This window comes from Eptesicus fuscus, chromosome 20 (assembly GCF_027574615.1).
Source record: "Eptesicus fuscus isolate TK198812 chromosome 20, DD_ASM_mEF_20220401, whole genome shotgun sequence".
NCBI classification, from domain to species: Eukaryota; Metazoa; Chordata; class Mammalia; order Chiroptera; family Vespertilionidae; genus Eptesicus; species Eptesicus fuscus.
Window position 1 is genome coordinate 16,749,531 of NC_072492.1, and position 19,642 is coordinate 16,769,172.

General features: G+C 41.7%; 1 protein-coding gene across 1 annotated transcript in view; it reads left to right on the forward strand.

The window, feature by feature from the left end:
• Positions 1–1,820: 1,820 nt before the first annotated feature.
• The window catches only part of YWHAE (tyrosine 3-monooxygenase/tryptophan 5-monooxygenase activation protein epsilon), a 42,710-nt gene continuing 24,888 nt past the window's right edge, over positions 1,821–19,642 (forward strand). The window contains exon 1 of the mRNA XM_008147868.3: positions 1,821–1,977. Within this exon, the coding sequence (XP_008146090.1) occupies positions 1,914–1,977 (64 nt within the window). The 5' untranslated portion in view covers positions 1,821–1,913. The remainder of the gene's footprint in view (positions 1,978–19,642) is intronic.

The following is a 19,642-nucleotide window of genomic DNA, read 5'->3' on the forward strand; positions in this document are numbered from 1 at the left end:
TTTATTGATTTTAGAGAGGGGAGAAGGAGTGGGAGAGAGAAACAGCGATTTGTTGTACTTATTTATGCATTCACTGGTTGCTCCTGTATATGCCCTGACTAGGGATCATACCCACAACCTTGGTATATCGTGCTCTAACCAATTGAGATACCTGGCCAATGCTAATTTCAAGTTTCATTCCATTGTGATAGGAAAAGATACTTTGTATTATTTCAGTCTTTTACATGTATTTTTTTTAAATTTCTTTATTGATTAAGGTATCACGTATTCTTTTACATGTATTAAGGCTTGTTTCATGGCTTAACATATGGTCTCCAGTTTCTCTACCGATGAACATGAAGCTTCAGAGGTGAAATGACTTGCTGGAGGTATAAATAAGTAAATGTGTATTTATATAGTTATAGAATTCCGTATTTTGATTCTGTCTTTTACCATTGAAATTTGATGTTTGTTTAGAGTGGAAGGGGCTTAATCTGTAATGGAGTAAGGAGACACTCAGTTTCCTTTGCTGGGTCTTCTGCTTTTACCTCTCTTAAAAGTAGGTATTCTCCTGCTTCCCTTTTTTTCCAGTTCCATGATGGTTACTTCTACCTGGGTGATCTTTGAGAATCTTAGAACCATGTGCTAAAAGGAATTGTCTTTGCATTCTATCAGCAAATTTCCCTAGCATTCCTATTTTTGTTGTTGTTGTTAATGGTACTGCCACTCATTATTCCAGTGACTCAGAGTGGGAAGATGGAAAGTCAATTTTTCCCCATCACAAGATCTCTACATCTCATCAGATACAAAGTCTTTCGGCTTTTCTCTGTAGTACTAATCTTATTTGTTCTTTCCTTCCTATTTTCACTGCTACCATCTATTACCTCTTGCCTGCATTAGTGTAATAGCCTGCTAATCAATCACTATTATACCGTACTTATTAATATTTTAAAGTATAGGTTGTTAGATAAACGATGATATTATCCTCTCTGCAAAAATCATAGCTTTCTTGTGCCCACTTCTTAGCTTGCCATCCAAGGCTCTTCATAATTTGGTTCCAACCTTTTTATTTCACATTTATTGCAGATCTGACCACACAGCTCATGTTCTAGTTACCTGAACTTCGGTCTTGGAACTGATTTTATATCGAGGACAAGGTGCTGGGAACCCACCGGGAAGCCAAAGAGCGACCAACTCCTTTCCCATCCTTGCTTCCTCAAAGTCAATCCCAGCCTGGCTGGCCCCGTCTTCTGCACCTTGCCCTCCAGGCCGGCCGGGCTCCTCTGACCACGGCCCTGGTTCCCATCCATGCTGGGTCTAAGGAAAAAGAAGGCTAACGCGCATGAGAAGCAAAAGGCTGCCAAGTGAAGTTGAGGTGTGAAAATTGGGGTTCCTCTTCCCCTTCCAACTATTGCAGGGCCCAACTCTTTACTCCGGGGTTGAAAAAGCCGGGAGAAGGCCCAGGAGTGGGCTTGGCCGAGGAAACGGGCTAGGTAGGGGAGAAGCTGGTTTCCGTGAGGAGGGCCGCCCATTAACAGACCGTTACAGCCTTTGCTTTCTCTCGCTCCCCTCTCCTCAGGGGCAGACCAGGCCGGCCTCACCTCAAGCTTCCCCCCACCCCGCGTTTCCTCGGGTCGCTCTTTCTTCCCGCAGTCGCAATTCCCGCCTCGGGGCTCCCGCGCCAGCTGAGCTCACGGAGGAGGGGCGTCTGCTGGTTCCAGCCTCTTCGGGCGCCGAGCTCCCGGACCGCCCCCCGCGCCAGTTGCCAGGGAGCGGTTGCCATAGAGCTGAGCAGTTGTCCGCGTGCGCAGGCGGAAGTCCCGGATTGAGGCGCCGCCATTTTTGCTGCTCGGACGCGTAGCGAGAGGCTGAGAGAGTCGGAGACGCTATCCGCTTCCATCCGTCGCGCAGACCCTGCCGGAGCCGCTGCCGCTATGGATGATCGGGAGGATCTGGTGTACCAGGCGAAGCTGGCCGAGCAGGCTGAGCGATACGACGGTGAGTTGGGGGGTCAACCGGGGGCTGGAATTCTCGGACCCTCTGCCGCCGCCCACGGAGGCCGGGAGCGGGAGACAAAATGGCGGCATCGTCTCCGAGCCTGGCCGGGGGACGTGGATTCTGGAAGCAGGAAATGGCCTGTGGTCTCCTGGAGCGGTGGGAGACTCCAGGCCTAGGAATTTGACCCTCTCAGCGTCCTCAGCTGCAGACACTTGCCAGCCGAGAGGCCAAGGCGATGGGGTGGAGGAGTTGGTTGTAAAATGGCGGCTGGGGGGAGGGCGATTCCCGGGGCGGGGGAGGAGGAGATGGCGGGTGCTGTCTTCGGGCGAGCGATCCTCCGGGGAACTTCTGTCTAGTCTTGGGATGTGGAGAACAATTGAGTGGGGTGATGGGGAAGAAACACCCGCCACATGGGGGAGAGTGGCGACCAGGAGCTGTAGCGCGGGCGCCTTTCAGGGAAATATGGCGGGTGGGGGCGGTGGCTTTTCCCCGGAGGCCCAATGTGGGGCGGCGGCTGTGAGTCTCACAAAGGAGAAGCTTAGCGAGAGGAGGTCTTCGGGCTGTGGAGGTGGTGGTGCGGGGGCAGCCGTGAATGAGGCGGGGGATGGGGAGAGGGTGGGAATCACTGCCGTTCATCCTTGGGCGGAGGCCAGCTGAGATGCCGCGATCATATTTCTTCCCCGCAGGCCGGCACACCTTGTAGGGAGGGTTTTTTAGGCTTTACCTTCAACTTCGCCTTCCTCCCTCACGTCCCTTTCCGCGGACTTAAACCGGAGTGCTCGAAGTTCCTGTAGTTATTTTCTGTCTCCGTGCGCTGTGGGTTCTGGTGGTCGGAACATTGAACGGGAAACGAGAAGACCACGAGTCTCAGCCCCTTGCCAGTGCCTGTGTCTCAGTCTCCCAGTTTGGAAGAATAGTGACTTGGCTGTTGGCTGCACTATTATGACAAACGGAGAAAGACCTGTTGAAAAATAAAAAGTTATTTCAAATAATGTTTAGTAACTGCATTTTGGTTGACTGCCCGGACTGGGAATGCGTGGTTCGTACCTCATTGGGGATTTTAATTTACCCCAATCATTCAGCTGGGGTATGGGTTTTGGGATTGTGAACATAAGGAGTCCAGCAGATCCTATGTTCTTTTCTGTGTTTTATGTACAGATTTCTCTGTTTTATGGTTTTATGTGCAGATTTGAACAGTTTTCCTTTGTTCCTTGATCCTTTGCCCATAAAGGTCCTTTCGTCATTTTCTAGAACTTTATGGAATTGTCCATTGTGTCTTTTTAGTCAGTTCCAGGTTGCTGCTTTTAAAAAATTGCCCCTCCCTCAATTTTGGACGTAGGTATTTGAATTACCTACTTCCCACATCTGTTAAAATGTAGTATTATGAAAACAGTCATATATGTGGTTTTAATGCTGTTGAGGGGTGAGACATAGTTGGTATCAAGTGCCATTGATCTTTAGGTTTTTCTTAATTACTGGACCATTTATTTTTCAAAGTGTCATGTAGGACCGTTGCTTTCCTTGAATACCTATTTGTCATGTGAATAGCCTCAGGGCTAGATATCATACATTAGGATTCAGGAATTTGAAAATTAGGAGAAAAGGCTTTGAACTGAAACTTAGGGAAGATACTACACTAAATTTTATCTTGTAAATCCTTAAATTGCTATTTGTATTAAATAAGGTTCCTGTTGGGAGGGGGAGGGGAATAAGATGGGAAGTACAGCTCAAGGTCAGATATGCCTTTATTTCAGTGTTTAAAAGTCAAACACATGTAGGTGTGCTTTTAATGGAAGTGTTCTCCCCTCCCCCATGCTCCAAATAGGTTCCCCTTTTAATCTACCAGTGCCCTTGGCAGGAAACTTGAAATTATATTTGAATGCTTTCTGTTCTGGAGGGAGTTTAGGTTTCGAGTAAACTTGTTGTGATAACCAAAAGGACATAGAGGAAGGTTTTTTTTAAAAACTTGTTTTAAGAACTGATTTGGAAGCTCATGATTGTGGTTTCTAAGTTGACAGTTTAGTGTTAATCATATTTTGGAGTTGAGTGCTGAGGATTTTTGACCAAATCTCCTACTAGTTATTCAACATAGTACTCTCCAGATAGAGCCACATCATTACATGTACACTTTTGGTGTCTCCTTCAGAATCTAAAGGGGGAAGGAAATAGGGTCTACCAGATGGAGAGAAAGTCTTGTGACTGTTGGGCACAAGGTAGGGATTCATTGGAAAGGAAGAAGAGGAAGACAGTTATCAGGAATCCTACTCCACCTGTGTCTACTTTATTTGACACAATAATTTAGTGTTGTTTGTGGTGACAAAAATTGATGCCATAGTTTTAGTCACCAATTTATTCAGCGTGGGGAGTGGAAGAAGGTGAGAGTGCATTTGAATGATTTGGTTTTGGGTATTTGGATATAAATACTGTTTTTTTCTCGTTCCTGCACTACCTTCATCTTTTATTTTGCATGTTGTATTGAATCTAATAGGTATTACAACTTCTTTGTAGCATCACTTAATTCTATCCTGGGGAATTGGAATCAATTTATATGGTTTATTTAAAGATACTGGAGGGAGAGCTAAGATGTGTTCAGAAAAAGAACAATTTCGGGTTGCTGATAGGAAATACTAAGGTTTGGGACTAGGACTGCTCATCTTGAAGATTAAATTTAGCATCCTAACTTAAGTCAGTCTAAGGAATAGTTTTTATGTGATTTGTGGCCATATTAAGGAAGTCCTGCCCGCCCGGCTTGGCTCAGTGGTTGAGCACAGGCCTATGAACCAGGGGGTCGCAGTTCCATTCCGCTCAGGGCATATGCTTCAATTCCAGTTGCAGGCTCCATCCCCATCCCCATGCAGGAGGCAGCTGATAATGATCCCTCTCATCATTGATGTCTCTCTCCCCTTACCTCCTCCCCGCAATCAATAGGAACATATTAAAAACAAAACAAAACACTTAGCCTTCCTGAACTTAAGTTTTACTGTCCTATCTGTATGAACCACAATAGTATAGAAAAGTGTGTGTGTGGGGGGGAGTGAGTACTTTCACATTTTCTGAGAGTTAGAGGGTCGCCAGCATATACTACACTTAAGTTCATGGGGTAGTTTCTGGCTTCGTCTTTCCACCTTCCTTCTCCCTGTGATGATTGGCTCCATCTGAAAGGGTAAAGTTTTGATGGTCACTTTCAATTCATTTTGTGTGAATACAGCAACACCAGGAATACATCTGTTCTGCATTACTACTTAGAGAGCTGTCCTTTTAAAATACCAGCACCTCATCTCTAACTTATTCTGGTAGTCAGTGAGGGGTTCTGAATTAATTCCTTAATATATGCCTTGTTAGGGAAAAAAATGGGTAATAGTAAATTAATTTTAGTAATGAGTTAAAAAACAGGTTAGTCCTGGCTGGTGTGACTCAATTGGTTGGAGCTTCATTCCATGCACCAAAGGGTCCCGAGTTCAATCCCCAGTTGGGGGGGCTCTTACCACCGGTGGCTGGGTGATCAATGTCTGTCTCTCTCCTTCTCCCTTCCTCTATCTAAATCAATGAAAATGTGTTCTGGGGTGAGGGTTAAAAAAACAACTCATGTTTAACATTATACTTAATAAAAACACCAACAGATTAATTACCAATTCTAGACTGTAGGCCAGTAATCATTTTTATTGCTATTTCAGTTAATGGAGTTAACTTTATTGAGTGCAATATTTATCTCTCCTTTCCATATATCCTATATATAAGCAGAATTGGATAATGCAACTTTTAAAATACCTCCTACTGGTAGCGTTTAGTCTTCATATTTAAAGCAGATGCTCTTTTGTGTATATTTTAGACTTTTGTATAGTATTGTAAATCAATCTATTCTGTTAGCTTACAACACTGGAATATAATGAAACCATGAATCATTGCAATTTGAGGTGATGGGGTAAATTCTTACTACTGTGGACATTCTTAGGCACTCCTTTCACCTTTATATGAAAACTAGAGGCCTGGTGTAAGAAATTCATGCACTGGGGAAAGGGGGTGGGGTGTTCCTCAGCCCAGCCTGCACCCTCTCTCAGTCCAGGACCCCTTGGGGGTGTCTGCCTGCTGGTTTTCTTCTAACTACTTTTAAGATGTTCTCTGCCCCCCCCCCCTTTTTTTTTTTTTGGTAGTTTCCCTCTAATGCAGGCGTCCTCAAACTACGGCCTGTGGGCCACAAGCGGGTGTTTTTGCCGTTTTGCTTTTTTACTTCAAAATAAGATATGTGCAGTGTGCATAGGAATTTGTTCATAGTTTTTTTTTAAACTATAGTCCGGCCCTCCAACGGTCTGAGAGACAGTGAACTGGCCCCCTGTTTAAAAAGTTTGAGGACCTCTGCTCTACTGCACCAGGTATTAATTTTCTTTCTCCTTGCAGTCCAGGACCCCTTGGGGGATGTCAGATTGCTGCTCCCTGCTCCTTAGCACTGCCGCGGAGGCAGGAGAGGCTCCCACCACCTCCGCTGCTCTGCGCGCTTGCCAGCTGTGAGCCCCGCTTTTGGCTGAGCAGTGCTTCCCGTGTGGGAGGGCACTGACCACTAGGGGGCAGCTCCTGTGTTGAGCGTCTGCCCCCTGGTGGTCAGTGCACATCATAGCGACTGGTCGTTCTGCCTTAATGGTCACTTAGGCTTTTATTATATAGATATGTTTTTTAAAATATTTTTATTTCAGAGAGGAAGGGAGAGGGAGAAAGAGATAGGAACATCAATGATGAGAGAGAATCATTGATTGGCTGCCTCCTGTATGCCCCCTACTGGAGATTGAGCCCGAAACCCGGGTATGTGTCCTTGACCAGAATTTAACTCGGGACCAGTCCACAGGCCGACACTAGCCACTGAACCAAACCGGCTAGGGCTATATGAAAATACCTTAATTTGAATTCTGTTAGTGGAAGAACACTTAATGGCAAGTATTAAACTGAGCAAATTTTGGATTTAGTAAGTACAAGCAAACACATTGAAAATCTGTACAAACAGGCTTCTCATAATTGTTTCATAGGTTGGTCAAGAGAACGTGAAATGTGTAAAAAATTTCTATAATCTGATATATAGCAAGTGAAATTTCAGAGAAGAAGAGAGAGGGATAGATAAAAACATCAAAAATAATTTTTTAAAATATATTTTACTGATTTTTTTACAGATAGATGGGAGAGGGATAGAGAGTTAGCAACATCAATGAGAGAGAAACATCAATCAGCTGCCTCCTGCACACCCCCTACTGGGGATGTGCCCGCAACTAAGGTACATGCCCTTGACTGGAATCGAACCTGGGACCCTTCAGTCTGCAGGCCGACGCTCTATCCACTGAGCCAAACCAGTTCAGGCCAAAAATAATTTTTTTTAAAGGAAGGCTGTAAGGCTGATTTTGCTCGACTTTTACCTTATATTTAAGAAAAGAGTGTATTTAGCCCTCACCTGAGGACATGTTTTTTTTAAAAAATATATTTTATTGATTTTTTTACAGAGAGGAAGGGAGAGGGATAGAGAGTTAGAAACATTGATCAGCTGCCTCCTGCACACCCCCCACTGGGGATGTGCCCGCAACCAAGGGCACATGCCCTTGACCGGAATCGAACCTGGGACCTTTCAGTCCAAAGGCCGACGCTCTATCCACTGAGCCAAACTGGTTTCGGCTGAGGACATGTTTTTATAGATTTTTTTAAGGAGAGATGGAAATATCGATCACTTGCCTCCCATGCTTGCCCTGACTGGGGATCGAACCTGCAACCTAGTATGTTCCCTGACCAGGAATTGAATCTGTGACCCTTCTGTGCATGGGATGACACTCTAACCAGCTGAACCACAATCCAGGGCAAGAGTGTGAATTTAAATAGTAATGTCAGTCATAGGAAAAGAAAAATTAAAAATTTTAATTAAATAATGCCATAGATATAGAGCTTCACTTTTCACAGACAGTTTTCACAAAATTTTTTACTTATTTCATATAACATTGACATATAGGTAGTGGGAGAGAGAAACACAAACATTGATTCGCCACTCTACCTGTTTATGAATTCCTTGGTTGATTCTTCTATGTGCTCTGACATGGGATCCAACCCGAAAACTTGGTGTATTGGGATGACATTCTAAACAACTGAGCTATCCAGCCAGGATATGGCCATGTATATATATCTGTAAAGTACTTTTGTTTTCCCCTTCACCTTTGTTCTAATGGATGTAGCCCCTAAGTTACTGATGTAATTGTAAAACTTTTAGAAGGAGGAGAAAGATTGGTGAATGATTCACAAATGTTCTAAAATAGCTGTCAAACAATGTATTAAGGCAGTGGTCGGCAAACTCATTAGTCAACAGAGCCAAATATCAACAGTACAACGATTGAAACTTCTTTTGAGAGCCAAATTTTTTAAACTTAAACTTCTTCTAACGCCACTTCTTCAAAATAGACTCGCCCAGGCCGTGGTATTTTGTGGAAGAGCCACACTCAAGGGGCCAAAGAACCGCATGTGGCTCCCGAGCCGCAGTTTGCCGACCACGGTATTAAGGGATAGGGGATAGTGGGGAATAGCAACGTTAAGTAGTTATGTTTACTTTTTTTTGATATGGTCAGTTAACAGTTTGATACAGCTTAATACTGACATATCCAAGTTGATAAATTAGTTTGTCAACATAATTTTATGGCTTGAACTCATTAACTAAATATTCATGCTAGTCACATTCCTTGAACAATTTCAGGAGTTCATTTAAATTTATCAAGTTATAATAACAACTGCCTTAATAAAAGTGTAATAATTTAATTTTTAAAAAATATTTTTATTGATTTCAGAGAGGAAGGGAGAGGGGGAGATAGAAATAGAAACATAGATGAGTGGGGGGGGGCAATGGTAAGATATGTACACATATAATTCCTTAATAAAAAAAAGAAAAAAAAAAGAAACATAGGTGAGAGAGAGACATTGATCAGCTGCCTCCTGCACGTCCCCTACTGGGGATGGAGCCCGCAACCCAGGCATGTGCCCTGACTGGAATTGAACCTCTTGGTTCATTGGTTGACACTCAACCACTGAGCCATACCGGCTGGGCAAGAGTATTATCTAAATCAGGATACCTTGAACTGAAGAGGAACCAATTTATCATTGTGCTGTATGCTAAACTGGGATTGTCCTGAACTGCAAACTTGCTCCTATAGTCTACCTACTTTAAGACCATTTGTTACTACTAGTTGTTTCATTTTGATTCATAACAAAAGTTTTCTAAGCTTTGTGCATCCTTCTACCATAGAGATATCTTAGGTCTGAATCCTCAGATTGGGATTCTTCTTTCTCAGATGAAGTCAACTTTTGGCAGAACATAAGACAAAGGCAAAGTGAAAGATTCCCTCCTCCCATTCTTCCAAATGGGAACTGAAGAAGCTACGGATATGGTAGTTGCTGAAAATAGAACTTGCTAGCAAATGAACTACATAGTCAATCTGAGTGATAGTGTCAAAGCCAAGTGTGTTGGTTTTATGTATGTGTACCTTGAGCTAGATCTGTGTTTAAAAATACTTGACTTAGGTCTAGCAAATGTCTATCCTAAGCGCAGAACTTTTCCCCCAAATTCATTTTTATACTCTCACCCACACCTTGTTATGACCATTCTGTTTACAACACCCAAATCCTGTGTAGTTTAGACAACAAATGACCATGATGCTGGTTTATCCGTTTTGAAATTTAATCTGTACTTCATTGCCTTTCTTCCAATGATCCATCCCAATAGCTGGGCAGATCTGTCATTGTTAGGATTGATTGTGAGGATGTCAAGATTTTACCTAGCTAAAGCAATATGAAATGTGTTTAACTCTTCACTTAAAGGAGACATGTTACACTATGAATAAGAGTTGTGATTATTGAATATTTTGTAAGATGTGTAGTGCAAAGGCCTTGGAATCATCTGAATTCCTTGTCTGTAGAATGGGGATTAATGATGCCATGAAATTGTGAAGTTTTGTAAATTTGAAAGAGTAATACTCGTCAGGTAGTATTATTTATGAGAAATTGTCATTCAATGTGAATGATAAAGTAAATGTCTTTGCTACTGATTTATTAAGGTAATCTACCGTTTTTGAGTTATTCTTAGCAAGTATATTCTCATGGGTTTAATCTCTAAGTTACATAAATATACAAGATTTTTTCAAGATAGAATTCTCAGTCTTAACTCATATTTGGAAACTTGCATATCCAGAAAGTGAAGGTTGTTTAAATTTATTCCCAAGCAATATAATCTATACTTTGGCCATGTTGAGCTGGTATGTAGTTCTTTTGATATTTTTGTTGTTGTTAATCCTCACCTGAGGATATTTTTCCATTGATTTTTAGGAAGAGAGAGGGAAAGAGAGAGAAACATTGATGTAAGAGAAATACATTGATCAGTTGCCTCCTGCATGCACCCCAACCAGGGCCCGGGCTGGGGAGGAGCCTGCAACCAAGGTATGTGCCCTTGACTGGAATCAACTTGGGACCAGGCTGACGCTCTATACATTGAGCCAAATCGGCTAGGGGTGTAGTTCTTTTGATAATTAACCCTTTGCACTCGCTTGCTTTTTTCTCGATTCCTGCTACCGATGCTAACCTTGTCGAGTCACACTTGACATCCGAGTGCAAAAGGTTAATTCCAGGTTAATAATCACGAGAACATTATACTTATTGCCTATGGATTTATTTTTGTTTTTTGTCTTTTTCATAAAAGCAAAAATCTTAGATTTCTTTCATTTAGTGAAAACAGGTACTAATGTAGGTCTCTTTGGCGTTAATTTGAACTATTGAAAAGCGCGGGATACCTGTACACATAACCAATTTTGTGAAATGTGATTCTAAAGGCTTAATGTAAGCCCTGGGCAGTGAATGGGCTGTGATTAATAGAAAGCTACCAATTAATACTACTTAGTCCTTAGTCATTTAGGGATTTTCTAGGACCCTGGAATGGTTGTTGTGAACACTGTGTTGTAGAAATGTTGTGTCCTTGGTGATTAGTCATTTAAGGACATTGGAAGAACTTGGAATTGTGAACAACTTCGTGTTGTAGAAATGTTAAGTATCCTACTTAATTTGTGTGATGTGTTCTGGCTTGTGTGGCTCAGTTGGTTGAACATTGTCCCCTACACCAAGAGGTCGCCAGTTTGATACCTGGTCAGGGCACATGCCCTATTTTCAGGCTCAATCTCTAGTAGGGGGTGTGTAGGAGTCAAACAATCGATGTTTTCTCTCTCATTGATGTCTGTCTTCCTCTCCCTTCCTTTCTCTAAAATCAATAAAAAATTCTTAAAGAATTTGTGTGATTAATTGATTTTATTTGATAAAAGTAAGTTAAATTATAAACAAATTAGTAAAAATTTATAATAGGATTACCATGGGAATTTGAAAACATTTGTGAGCTCTTTATTAGAAAATACCACAACAGTTGTGCTTTTGTTTTTACAGATTTTTTTTCAAAGTGTATTCATTAATTACAAAATGTTTTTCTGTGTGGAATAAACTTTTCCTTACAACTTTTAAATGTTGCTATGGAAATGCTGAAATTTTGATGGTGGTTTCTTAGCTGTTCAAAGACTTAGGGAAATAATAATATATCTGGATAGGTTATACTCCTGAATTATATCAGTATAAGGTCATTTTTTTTCTGTTGTATTCTGAAACAAAATTCTAAGATTTATTTTTCTTATTCTACAAAAATTAAGAGATTTAGACTTGAAGCTGTACCCCCCCCCCATCAGTGTCTTAGGTCACTTCCCCTTCCCTCCCCCCCAACCTCTTACTTTCTAGCTCTACTTCCTCTGTATCTCATCATTTTTGGTTCTACTAGAGGCCTGATGCACGAAGGTTTGTGCAAGAATGGGCCTTCCTTCCCCTGACTGCCAGCACCGCCTTCACTCTGGCTGGAGCCGCCTTCCTGCCTTCCCACTTCTGCCTTCCCACACTGCCCAGAGGCCCGGAGTGGGTGGAGGTGGTGTGGAATGCCTGTGTATGCAAATTGGGTTAATTTGCATACTCACTCCTGATTGGCTGGTGGGTGTCTCAAAGGTACAGTCAATTTGCATCTTCCTCTTTTATTAGTGTAGATAGCTGCCTGAGGGAATATCTTCTTAAATTCTAAGAGAAATCTCTTATTTTTGATGGAGTAAGGGGAATTTACCCCTTTCCTGCCATTTTGAGACTCAATGGGGAAGATACCTTTCTGCACTCAAAGTTGTAGAATCTGGGTTAAAGGTTGTCTTGTTTTTCCGTCTAGCAGAAGCTAATTGGGAAGATTAAGCAATTTGTTTTTTCCTCTTTCTAGGGAAGGTAGAAGTTGATTTTAGAGAGTCTCCTCTGTTTAGGTTGAAACATGGAAAAGTTATATCTGTTTGCCTGTCAAGATTACTGTCTTTTGAAAAGCCTCAGTATTGATACTATCAAAAGTAAGTTCCAAAGGCATTTGACAGATAACATAATGAGTGCCAACTGTGTACCAGGGGCACCATTCTAAAAACTGGGGATTTATCATTAAATAAAATAGACAAAAGGTCTCTTCTAGGAGCTTATATTGTAGTGACTGTATAAATGCTTCCAAATGATAATTCTGTTAGTATGTGCAAATAAGAGTTAATTTGAATTAGCAATAACAGTGGAGCTTGCTATAAATATAAAGTAGGGCATTATATATATCTGGTGCTAGTGCCTGTCTCATATCAAAGACTATGGAAAGCTCTGTCCTCTCTTCATTGACTACTAGTGTAAAGTGGTATGTACTATCAAATTCAAAAAGTTATTTGTCCCTCCTTTTTTGTTAGTTCTAATTCACCGGAAGATATTTTTTCCATTGATTTTTAGAGAGTGGAAAGGGGGATAGAAAGGGGGGAAAGACACACACACATGGATTGGTTGCCTCCTAAATGTGTCCTGACAAGGGGCAGGGGAATGAACCTGCAACCCAGCTATGATTCCCTTGACAGGGAATCGAACTCTCGACCCTTGGCGCGCTAACCACTAAGCATACCGGCCAGGCCTCAGAACTTCTCTTTGCTCAAATGCCAATGCATTTATAAACAAAAACATACCTCATATTATTGACTCCAATATGCTATCAGTATAACATGCATCATTAATTTACATAACACTAAGATAAATTCTGCCAGTTGCACTATGACACACCATTGACTTAAGGAAAATTGGAGGGGTGAGGGCATGAGTGGGGGGCAATAGGGGAGATAAGGACACATGTAATACTGTAATAAAGAAAAAATAAAATTAAAAAATAATTTGGATTTTAGAGATGTTAATGTGAAAACATTGGCCTAATATGGTTATTATATACTGTATTCTTTCATAGAAATAATACATATTATTCAGCAACATGCCTTTTTCTCTCAGCAAAACATTTGTGAATGTTAAAAAAACAAAAAAAAAACCTCTTTAAAAACAAAATTGGACCGTTGTAGCCAGACTAACATGAAAAACTTTAAAAATTGTGTGATTTGTTCATCTGGGTCAGTCTACCTTTAAAAAAAACACACCTTTGTCTGACAATGGTGTGGCTCGGTGGTTGAGTGTTGACCTATGAACCAGGAGGTCACGCTTCGATTCCCAGCCTGGGCAATCATCATTGATGTTTCTATCATTCTCCTTCTCGGAAATCAATCCTATATAATAAAAGGCTTATATGCAAATTGAACAGTGGAATGACTGGTTGCTATGATGCACACTGACCACCAGGGGGCAGACAATCAGTGCAGGAGCTGCCCCCTGGTGGTCAGTGCACTCCCACAGGGGGAGCGCTGCTCAGCCAGAAGTTGGGCTCACCGCTGGCAAGCGCAGCAGTGCTAAGGACCCCTCAGGGGGTCCTGGTCTGTGAGAGGGTGCAGGCCGAGCTGAGGGACCCCCCCACCCCCACAATGCACGAATGTCGTGCACCAGGCCTCTAGTAAGAATATATCGAAAAACACATACACACTGCCCTAGCCGGTTTGGCCTGTGGACTGAAGGGTCCCGGCTCAATTCTTTTTTTTTTTTAATATATTTATTGATTTTTTTACAGAGAGGAAGGGAGAGGGATAGAGTATCAGAAACGTCGATGAGAGAGAAACATCGACCAGCTGCCTCCCACACATCCCCCACTGGGGACATGCCCGCAACCAATGAACATGCCCTTGACCGGAATTGAACCTGGGACCCTTCAGTCCGCAGACTGATGCTCTATCCACTGAGCCAAACCGGTTTCGGCCCGGCTCAATTCTTGCCAAGGGCACATGCCCGGGTTGTGGGCTTGATCCCCAGTAGGGAGCGTGCGGGTGGCAGCCGATCTATGATTCTCTCTCATCATTGATGTTTCTATCTCTCCCTCTCCCTTCCTCTCTGAAATCAATAAAATAAATATATTTAAAAAAAATTAAAAACAAACAAACATGCACACAAAAAACCTTCCCAAGGGATTTTAGTGTGCAGTTAGGGTTGAGAACCACTGGAATAGATATGCCTGACTGAATTAGAGTTAATGTGAGTGCTTATTAAAAATTTAGGCTTTTGGTCTGTACTCTACATTTAATGCATATCTCTGGGTATACAGGCGAGTTTGACTAGTTGACCTTGTAAAGCCCCTATCTAGAGGCCATCTCAGCGGTTTTTTTTTTCCAGTGGCCAAGGATCCTGAGTTTGAGAATATTTGAATCTGTATGGTAATACTGCATTTTTTTTTTCTGGTTTTGTCTGTTAAACTTTTTAACAAATAATGATTAATGATTATGTGGATATATTTGACCAAGTGTAGTATTAGAGGGTTACTACTGTTTCGCAGATAATTAAATATTTAACACAACCAGGTTTAACTTATAAATACTAATCAGATTTAACCTGATTTTTAAAAACATCAGTAACTGCCTTGGTTTAGAGTTGTACTGCATACCTTATGGATTTCTTAGTGATTCTTTCCTTCGTTTACTGTAACTTGTTAATTATTCCTATCACTTTTCCTTGTATCTGCCTCTATATTTTAATATTTTATTTTGATTAGTTGATATTAGGAATTCTTCCTCCCTTCAGAAGCATTTTTAAGCATTTCTCCTGTAAGTCCATTCTTGAACTCTTTTTTATTAATATGTTTTTATTGATTTTTTAGAGGGGAGGGAGAGAGAGAGAAACACCCATCGGTTGCACGCACCGTGACTGGTGGTTGAACCTACAACCTGGACATGTGCCCTGACCAGACAACTTTTTGGTGCAGGGGACCACTCTCAACCAACTGAACCACACTGGCCAGGGCCATTCTTGGACTTTTTAATCAAAAGGTATTTATTTAGAATGTCTTGGGAATGAGTTTCTCTTTTTGAATGATAAAAGAATTTACGATCAACACCTAAGAGAGGAGTTTGCAGTCTAGTTTAAGGAGAATTATGATTAAAATAAGGATTATTCTTACCAAGTTCTGTGATACAGGAATTTTAGAGGAGAACCAAGGGCATTATGGACTAAAGCTGTCATGGAAAACTGTCCTGTATCCTTTTGAATTTCTCTCTCTGTGTGTGTGTGTGTTTACTTAATTATTTGAGAGAGAGAGAGAGAGAGAGAGAGAGAGAGAGAGAGAGAGACACTGATTTGGTGTTCCACTCATTTATGCATTTGTTGGTTGGTTGATTCCTGTATGTGCCCTGACCCAGGGATTGAACCTATAGGGACAACGCTCTAAACCAACCAAGCTACCTGCCAGGGCTGTGCATGTATGTTTAATTTTGGAAGACAGGCAAGCAAAGAAAAGGATTTTTACACATTGTTGACTTCCTGTTGTGTGCCAGAGAATTTACTATGCATTCTCATTTTATTTTTCATAACTCAGTGAGAGGTAACTCCCAAGTTTTAGGTGAGGAAAGAAGCTCATATAGCTTAAGTGACATATGTCAAATAGTATGTACTTAAATACATTAGCCGGAATGAAAATCTAATCTGAATTGCCCTGGTTATAAAGATAGTGTTTTTCTACCATGCTATATTTCACAAAGTATGTGTGTTTTGGTCTAAGAAGAGTGCAAGTATTAGGTAGATATGACAAGAATAGTGAAAGTGTTGCTAGAATAGAACCTCTTTATTTTTAAAAAAATATTTTCAGAGAGGAAGGGAGAGGGAGAGAGAGAGAGAAACATCAATGATGAGAGAGAATCTATTGATCTGCTGCCTCCTGTACGCCCCCCACTAGGAATCGAGCCCGCAACCCGGTCATGTGCCCTTGGCTGGGATTGAACCTGGGACCCTTCAGTGCACATACAGATGGTCTATCCACTGAGCCAAACCAGCTAGGGCTAGAATAGAACCTCTTTAGAGAGACTTTCCAAACCTATTTTATTTCAGCATCTTGTTTCTTTCTTTCATAGTACTCAGCACAAAATATATTTGGATGCTAATTTATTAATCCTGTTCACTTTAAGCCATTTAAACCTTTGCTTAAAGAAAAATTCCAGTAGTGGCTTCCAAATCTTACCAAACTGTTTACTTCAAATAATTCCTATAAAATTCTTTTTTAACACACTCTTAAGATACATCTCATAACATTTTGCTGGTTTTACCTAAATATAGCTAGTGATAACTACTAAAGCATTTTATCTCCATAGGGAAGTAAAAGTGACACATCTCTCTCTTTGTTAATCCTCACCGGAGGATAGTTTTTCCATTGATTTATTTTTATTATTTTTAGAGAGAGTGGTAGGGCGTGAGGAGGAGAAAAAGGGGGAGAGAGTGGAGAGGGGGAGAGAAAGAAAGGCGGCCCAACTGGGCCCGGGGATTGAACCTGCAACTGAGGTATCTGCCTGTGACCTGCCTATGACCCTTTGGTGCATGGGCCAATGCTCTAACCACTGACCGGTGCCAGCCAGGGCCATTTCTCTCTTTTTTAAAATAGATTTTTTAAAATGGAGAGAGAAGGAGAGAGAGAGAGAGAGAGAAACACATTGATTTGTTGTTCCACTTATTTATGCATTCATTAGTTGATTCTTGAATGTGCCCTGACCGGGCTTAAACTGGCAACCTTGGAGTATGTGGACAATGCTCTAACCAACTGAGCTATTTATTTAGCCAGGGCATATATTTTTCTTAAAGCTACAAATTGCGAATACCCTACATTGGGCTGCCAGTTGCGAGTGTCTCTCCCCCCCCCCCCCCCCACGTCCTGCGTGGTTCAGGGTTCGGGCTCTGGAGGAGGCCGCACACAAATGAAAGAGACTAGAAAATACTAATTTGGAAATATTGGGGGCCAGTCGGGAGCCCAACACAAGGGGAAGGACTCCACCCCTCTCTGGCCTTGCTATCCCTTTTATTAAGACTATGGGATACACCCATAGCCTTTAGGCAGGCAATTCCAATAATAGCCAATCAGCAAGGATTTACATAAGACTAAAAGGTGGAAGTTGCTTTAGCTACCTTTGCCTCAACTAAACAGTGGGTGGTTGGCTCTGACCTTTCAGAGCTTCAAGGTTGACCAGCCTTCCGGGTTCCTTGTCCACACCTCTCTGCTAGTGAAGGCAATGGGTGGCTTCCAACAACAAATCTCAGTTTTTTATTGCATCCTGAGGTCCTTACCACATTAGTTACTATTGGAATTAAAGTAAATAATTTAATAGGTTGAATTAGAATTTTGAGTAAAGTAAAATCTGGTTTTAGCATCCCATAGAGCTCTTTTTAAAAATATATATATTTTTTATTTTTATAGAGAGGAAGGGAGAGAGATAGAGAATTAGAGAGTTAGAAACATCGATCAGCTGCCTCCTGCACACCCCCTACTGGGGATGTGCCCACAACCACGGTACACGCCCCTGACTGGAATCGAACCTGGGACCCGTCAGTCTGCTGGCTGACGCTCTATCCACTGAGCCAAACCAGTTAGGGCCCATAGAGCTCTTAAGAGATTTGGAAGTATACCCACAGAAGTGCAAATAGCCTTTTAAAGTGATGGCATTACAAACTTTGAGCAGACTTAAGCAGCTGAATTATCATACCTAATAATAGACAAATATGCAAATTGACCGTACCTTCGCTATGCCCACGATTGGCCAGGAGGCGCGGGGGCGGGCAGGACTTGGGGTGGCCGGGGTGGCCGATTGGGCCGGCGGGACACTGAGCTCAGCGTGTGCGCCATGGCTGTGCTGCGGCACAGTAGGGGCCTCTGGGGCAGCGAGCCCACGTCCTGCTGCGGACCATCGAAAGCGGGGAGCGAAAGCGGGGGAGCTGTCTGTCTGTCCGCTGGTGCACCAGGCGCTCCCCCGCGATCGAAAGTGGGGAGCTGTGTGTCCACTCCAGCACCAGCCATCAAAAGCGGGGAGCAGACTGCTAGCAGTGTCCGCGGAGCGTGCTAGGCTTTGCGGGGCAGTGGATATGGCCTGGATGGCAGGTTAGGCCTAGGGGGCCCTACACGTGCATGATTTAATCATGCACTTGGCCTCTAGTTTATTATAAAATTAAAATTGTCAAATTTGGCAGAGATTTAATGTTTCACTACCAAGATAATAAAGTCAGTTTAGCTGAGAATGTTTGGTAACCAGCTTAATCCAGTGGGTTTATTAGAGTGTAGTTCTTTCAGAAATTATGTTCCATAGGGATCCTACTGAATTTCTTTTATGATTAACTGATAATACCTGCCCTTAAAATTGTTCATGTCAAATTCTTTTCCATGCTTTATGCTACAAAAATCATGTCTCCTGTAATTTGTTAGTGTGATAAAGTGTATGGTATTTTCTTTAGAAGTAATTTAGTTCATATATATATATTTATATATATATATTCCTAAATGCTAACGGTAGAGTCTTTATTACCGAGATATTTGGATCTTCTAGAAATCTATAAAACAGAATATTGATTGTCACTGCATTGTCTATGAATTATGTTTAGTGAATATCCAAATTTTGCTTAGCTAATAATGCACTCATTTCTTGGAGGTTGTCTTAAGTCCACCAGATCATTTGAAAGCAATATGGCACTTGGACATTGACATACAGAACTTTCTACAGAAATGCTCTTAATGGTACCATTACATTAGATCAGAAGTATCCAACCAAGTGAAGACTGCTTCTCTTTTGTACATCTAGTCAAACATTTTTCGACTATTCCTTCTTAAGTAAAGATCCATCTGGTAAATTCCTTAGGTTTAGTACCTTGGAATATTTTTCCCTAACAAAATTTCATACATTTTAATCAAATACAATAAAAACAATTTAACTTGGGCCTTGACTGGTTTGGCTCAGTGGATGGAGCATCGGCCTGTGGACTGAAGGGTCCCAGGTTCGATTCCGGTCAAGGGCATGTACTTTGGTTGCGGGCACATCCCCAGGAGCGGGGGGAGTGCAGGAGGCAGATGATCGATGTTTCTCTCTCATCGATGTTTCTAACTCTCTATCCCTCTCCCTTCCTCTCTGTAAAAAATCAATAAAATATATTTAAAAAAACCACACAATTTAACTTGGGACATTTTAAGTTATTTCTTTGATGCCATTAACCATAGACAAAATTTGTGGTATGCATTATTTGTCCATATGTGTATCTCTGCTCTTTTAAATAATGTTTGATTTTACTTGACAGCCTTTTTTAGTGTAATTTCATTGAGTTTAAGAAAAAACATTTTAATATGTTGAGACACTAGTGTTTCCGCCCTCTTTTTCCCAACTTCTTGTACTTAGGCATCAGTATTAAGTGAACTATTTTG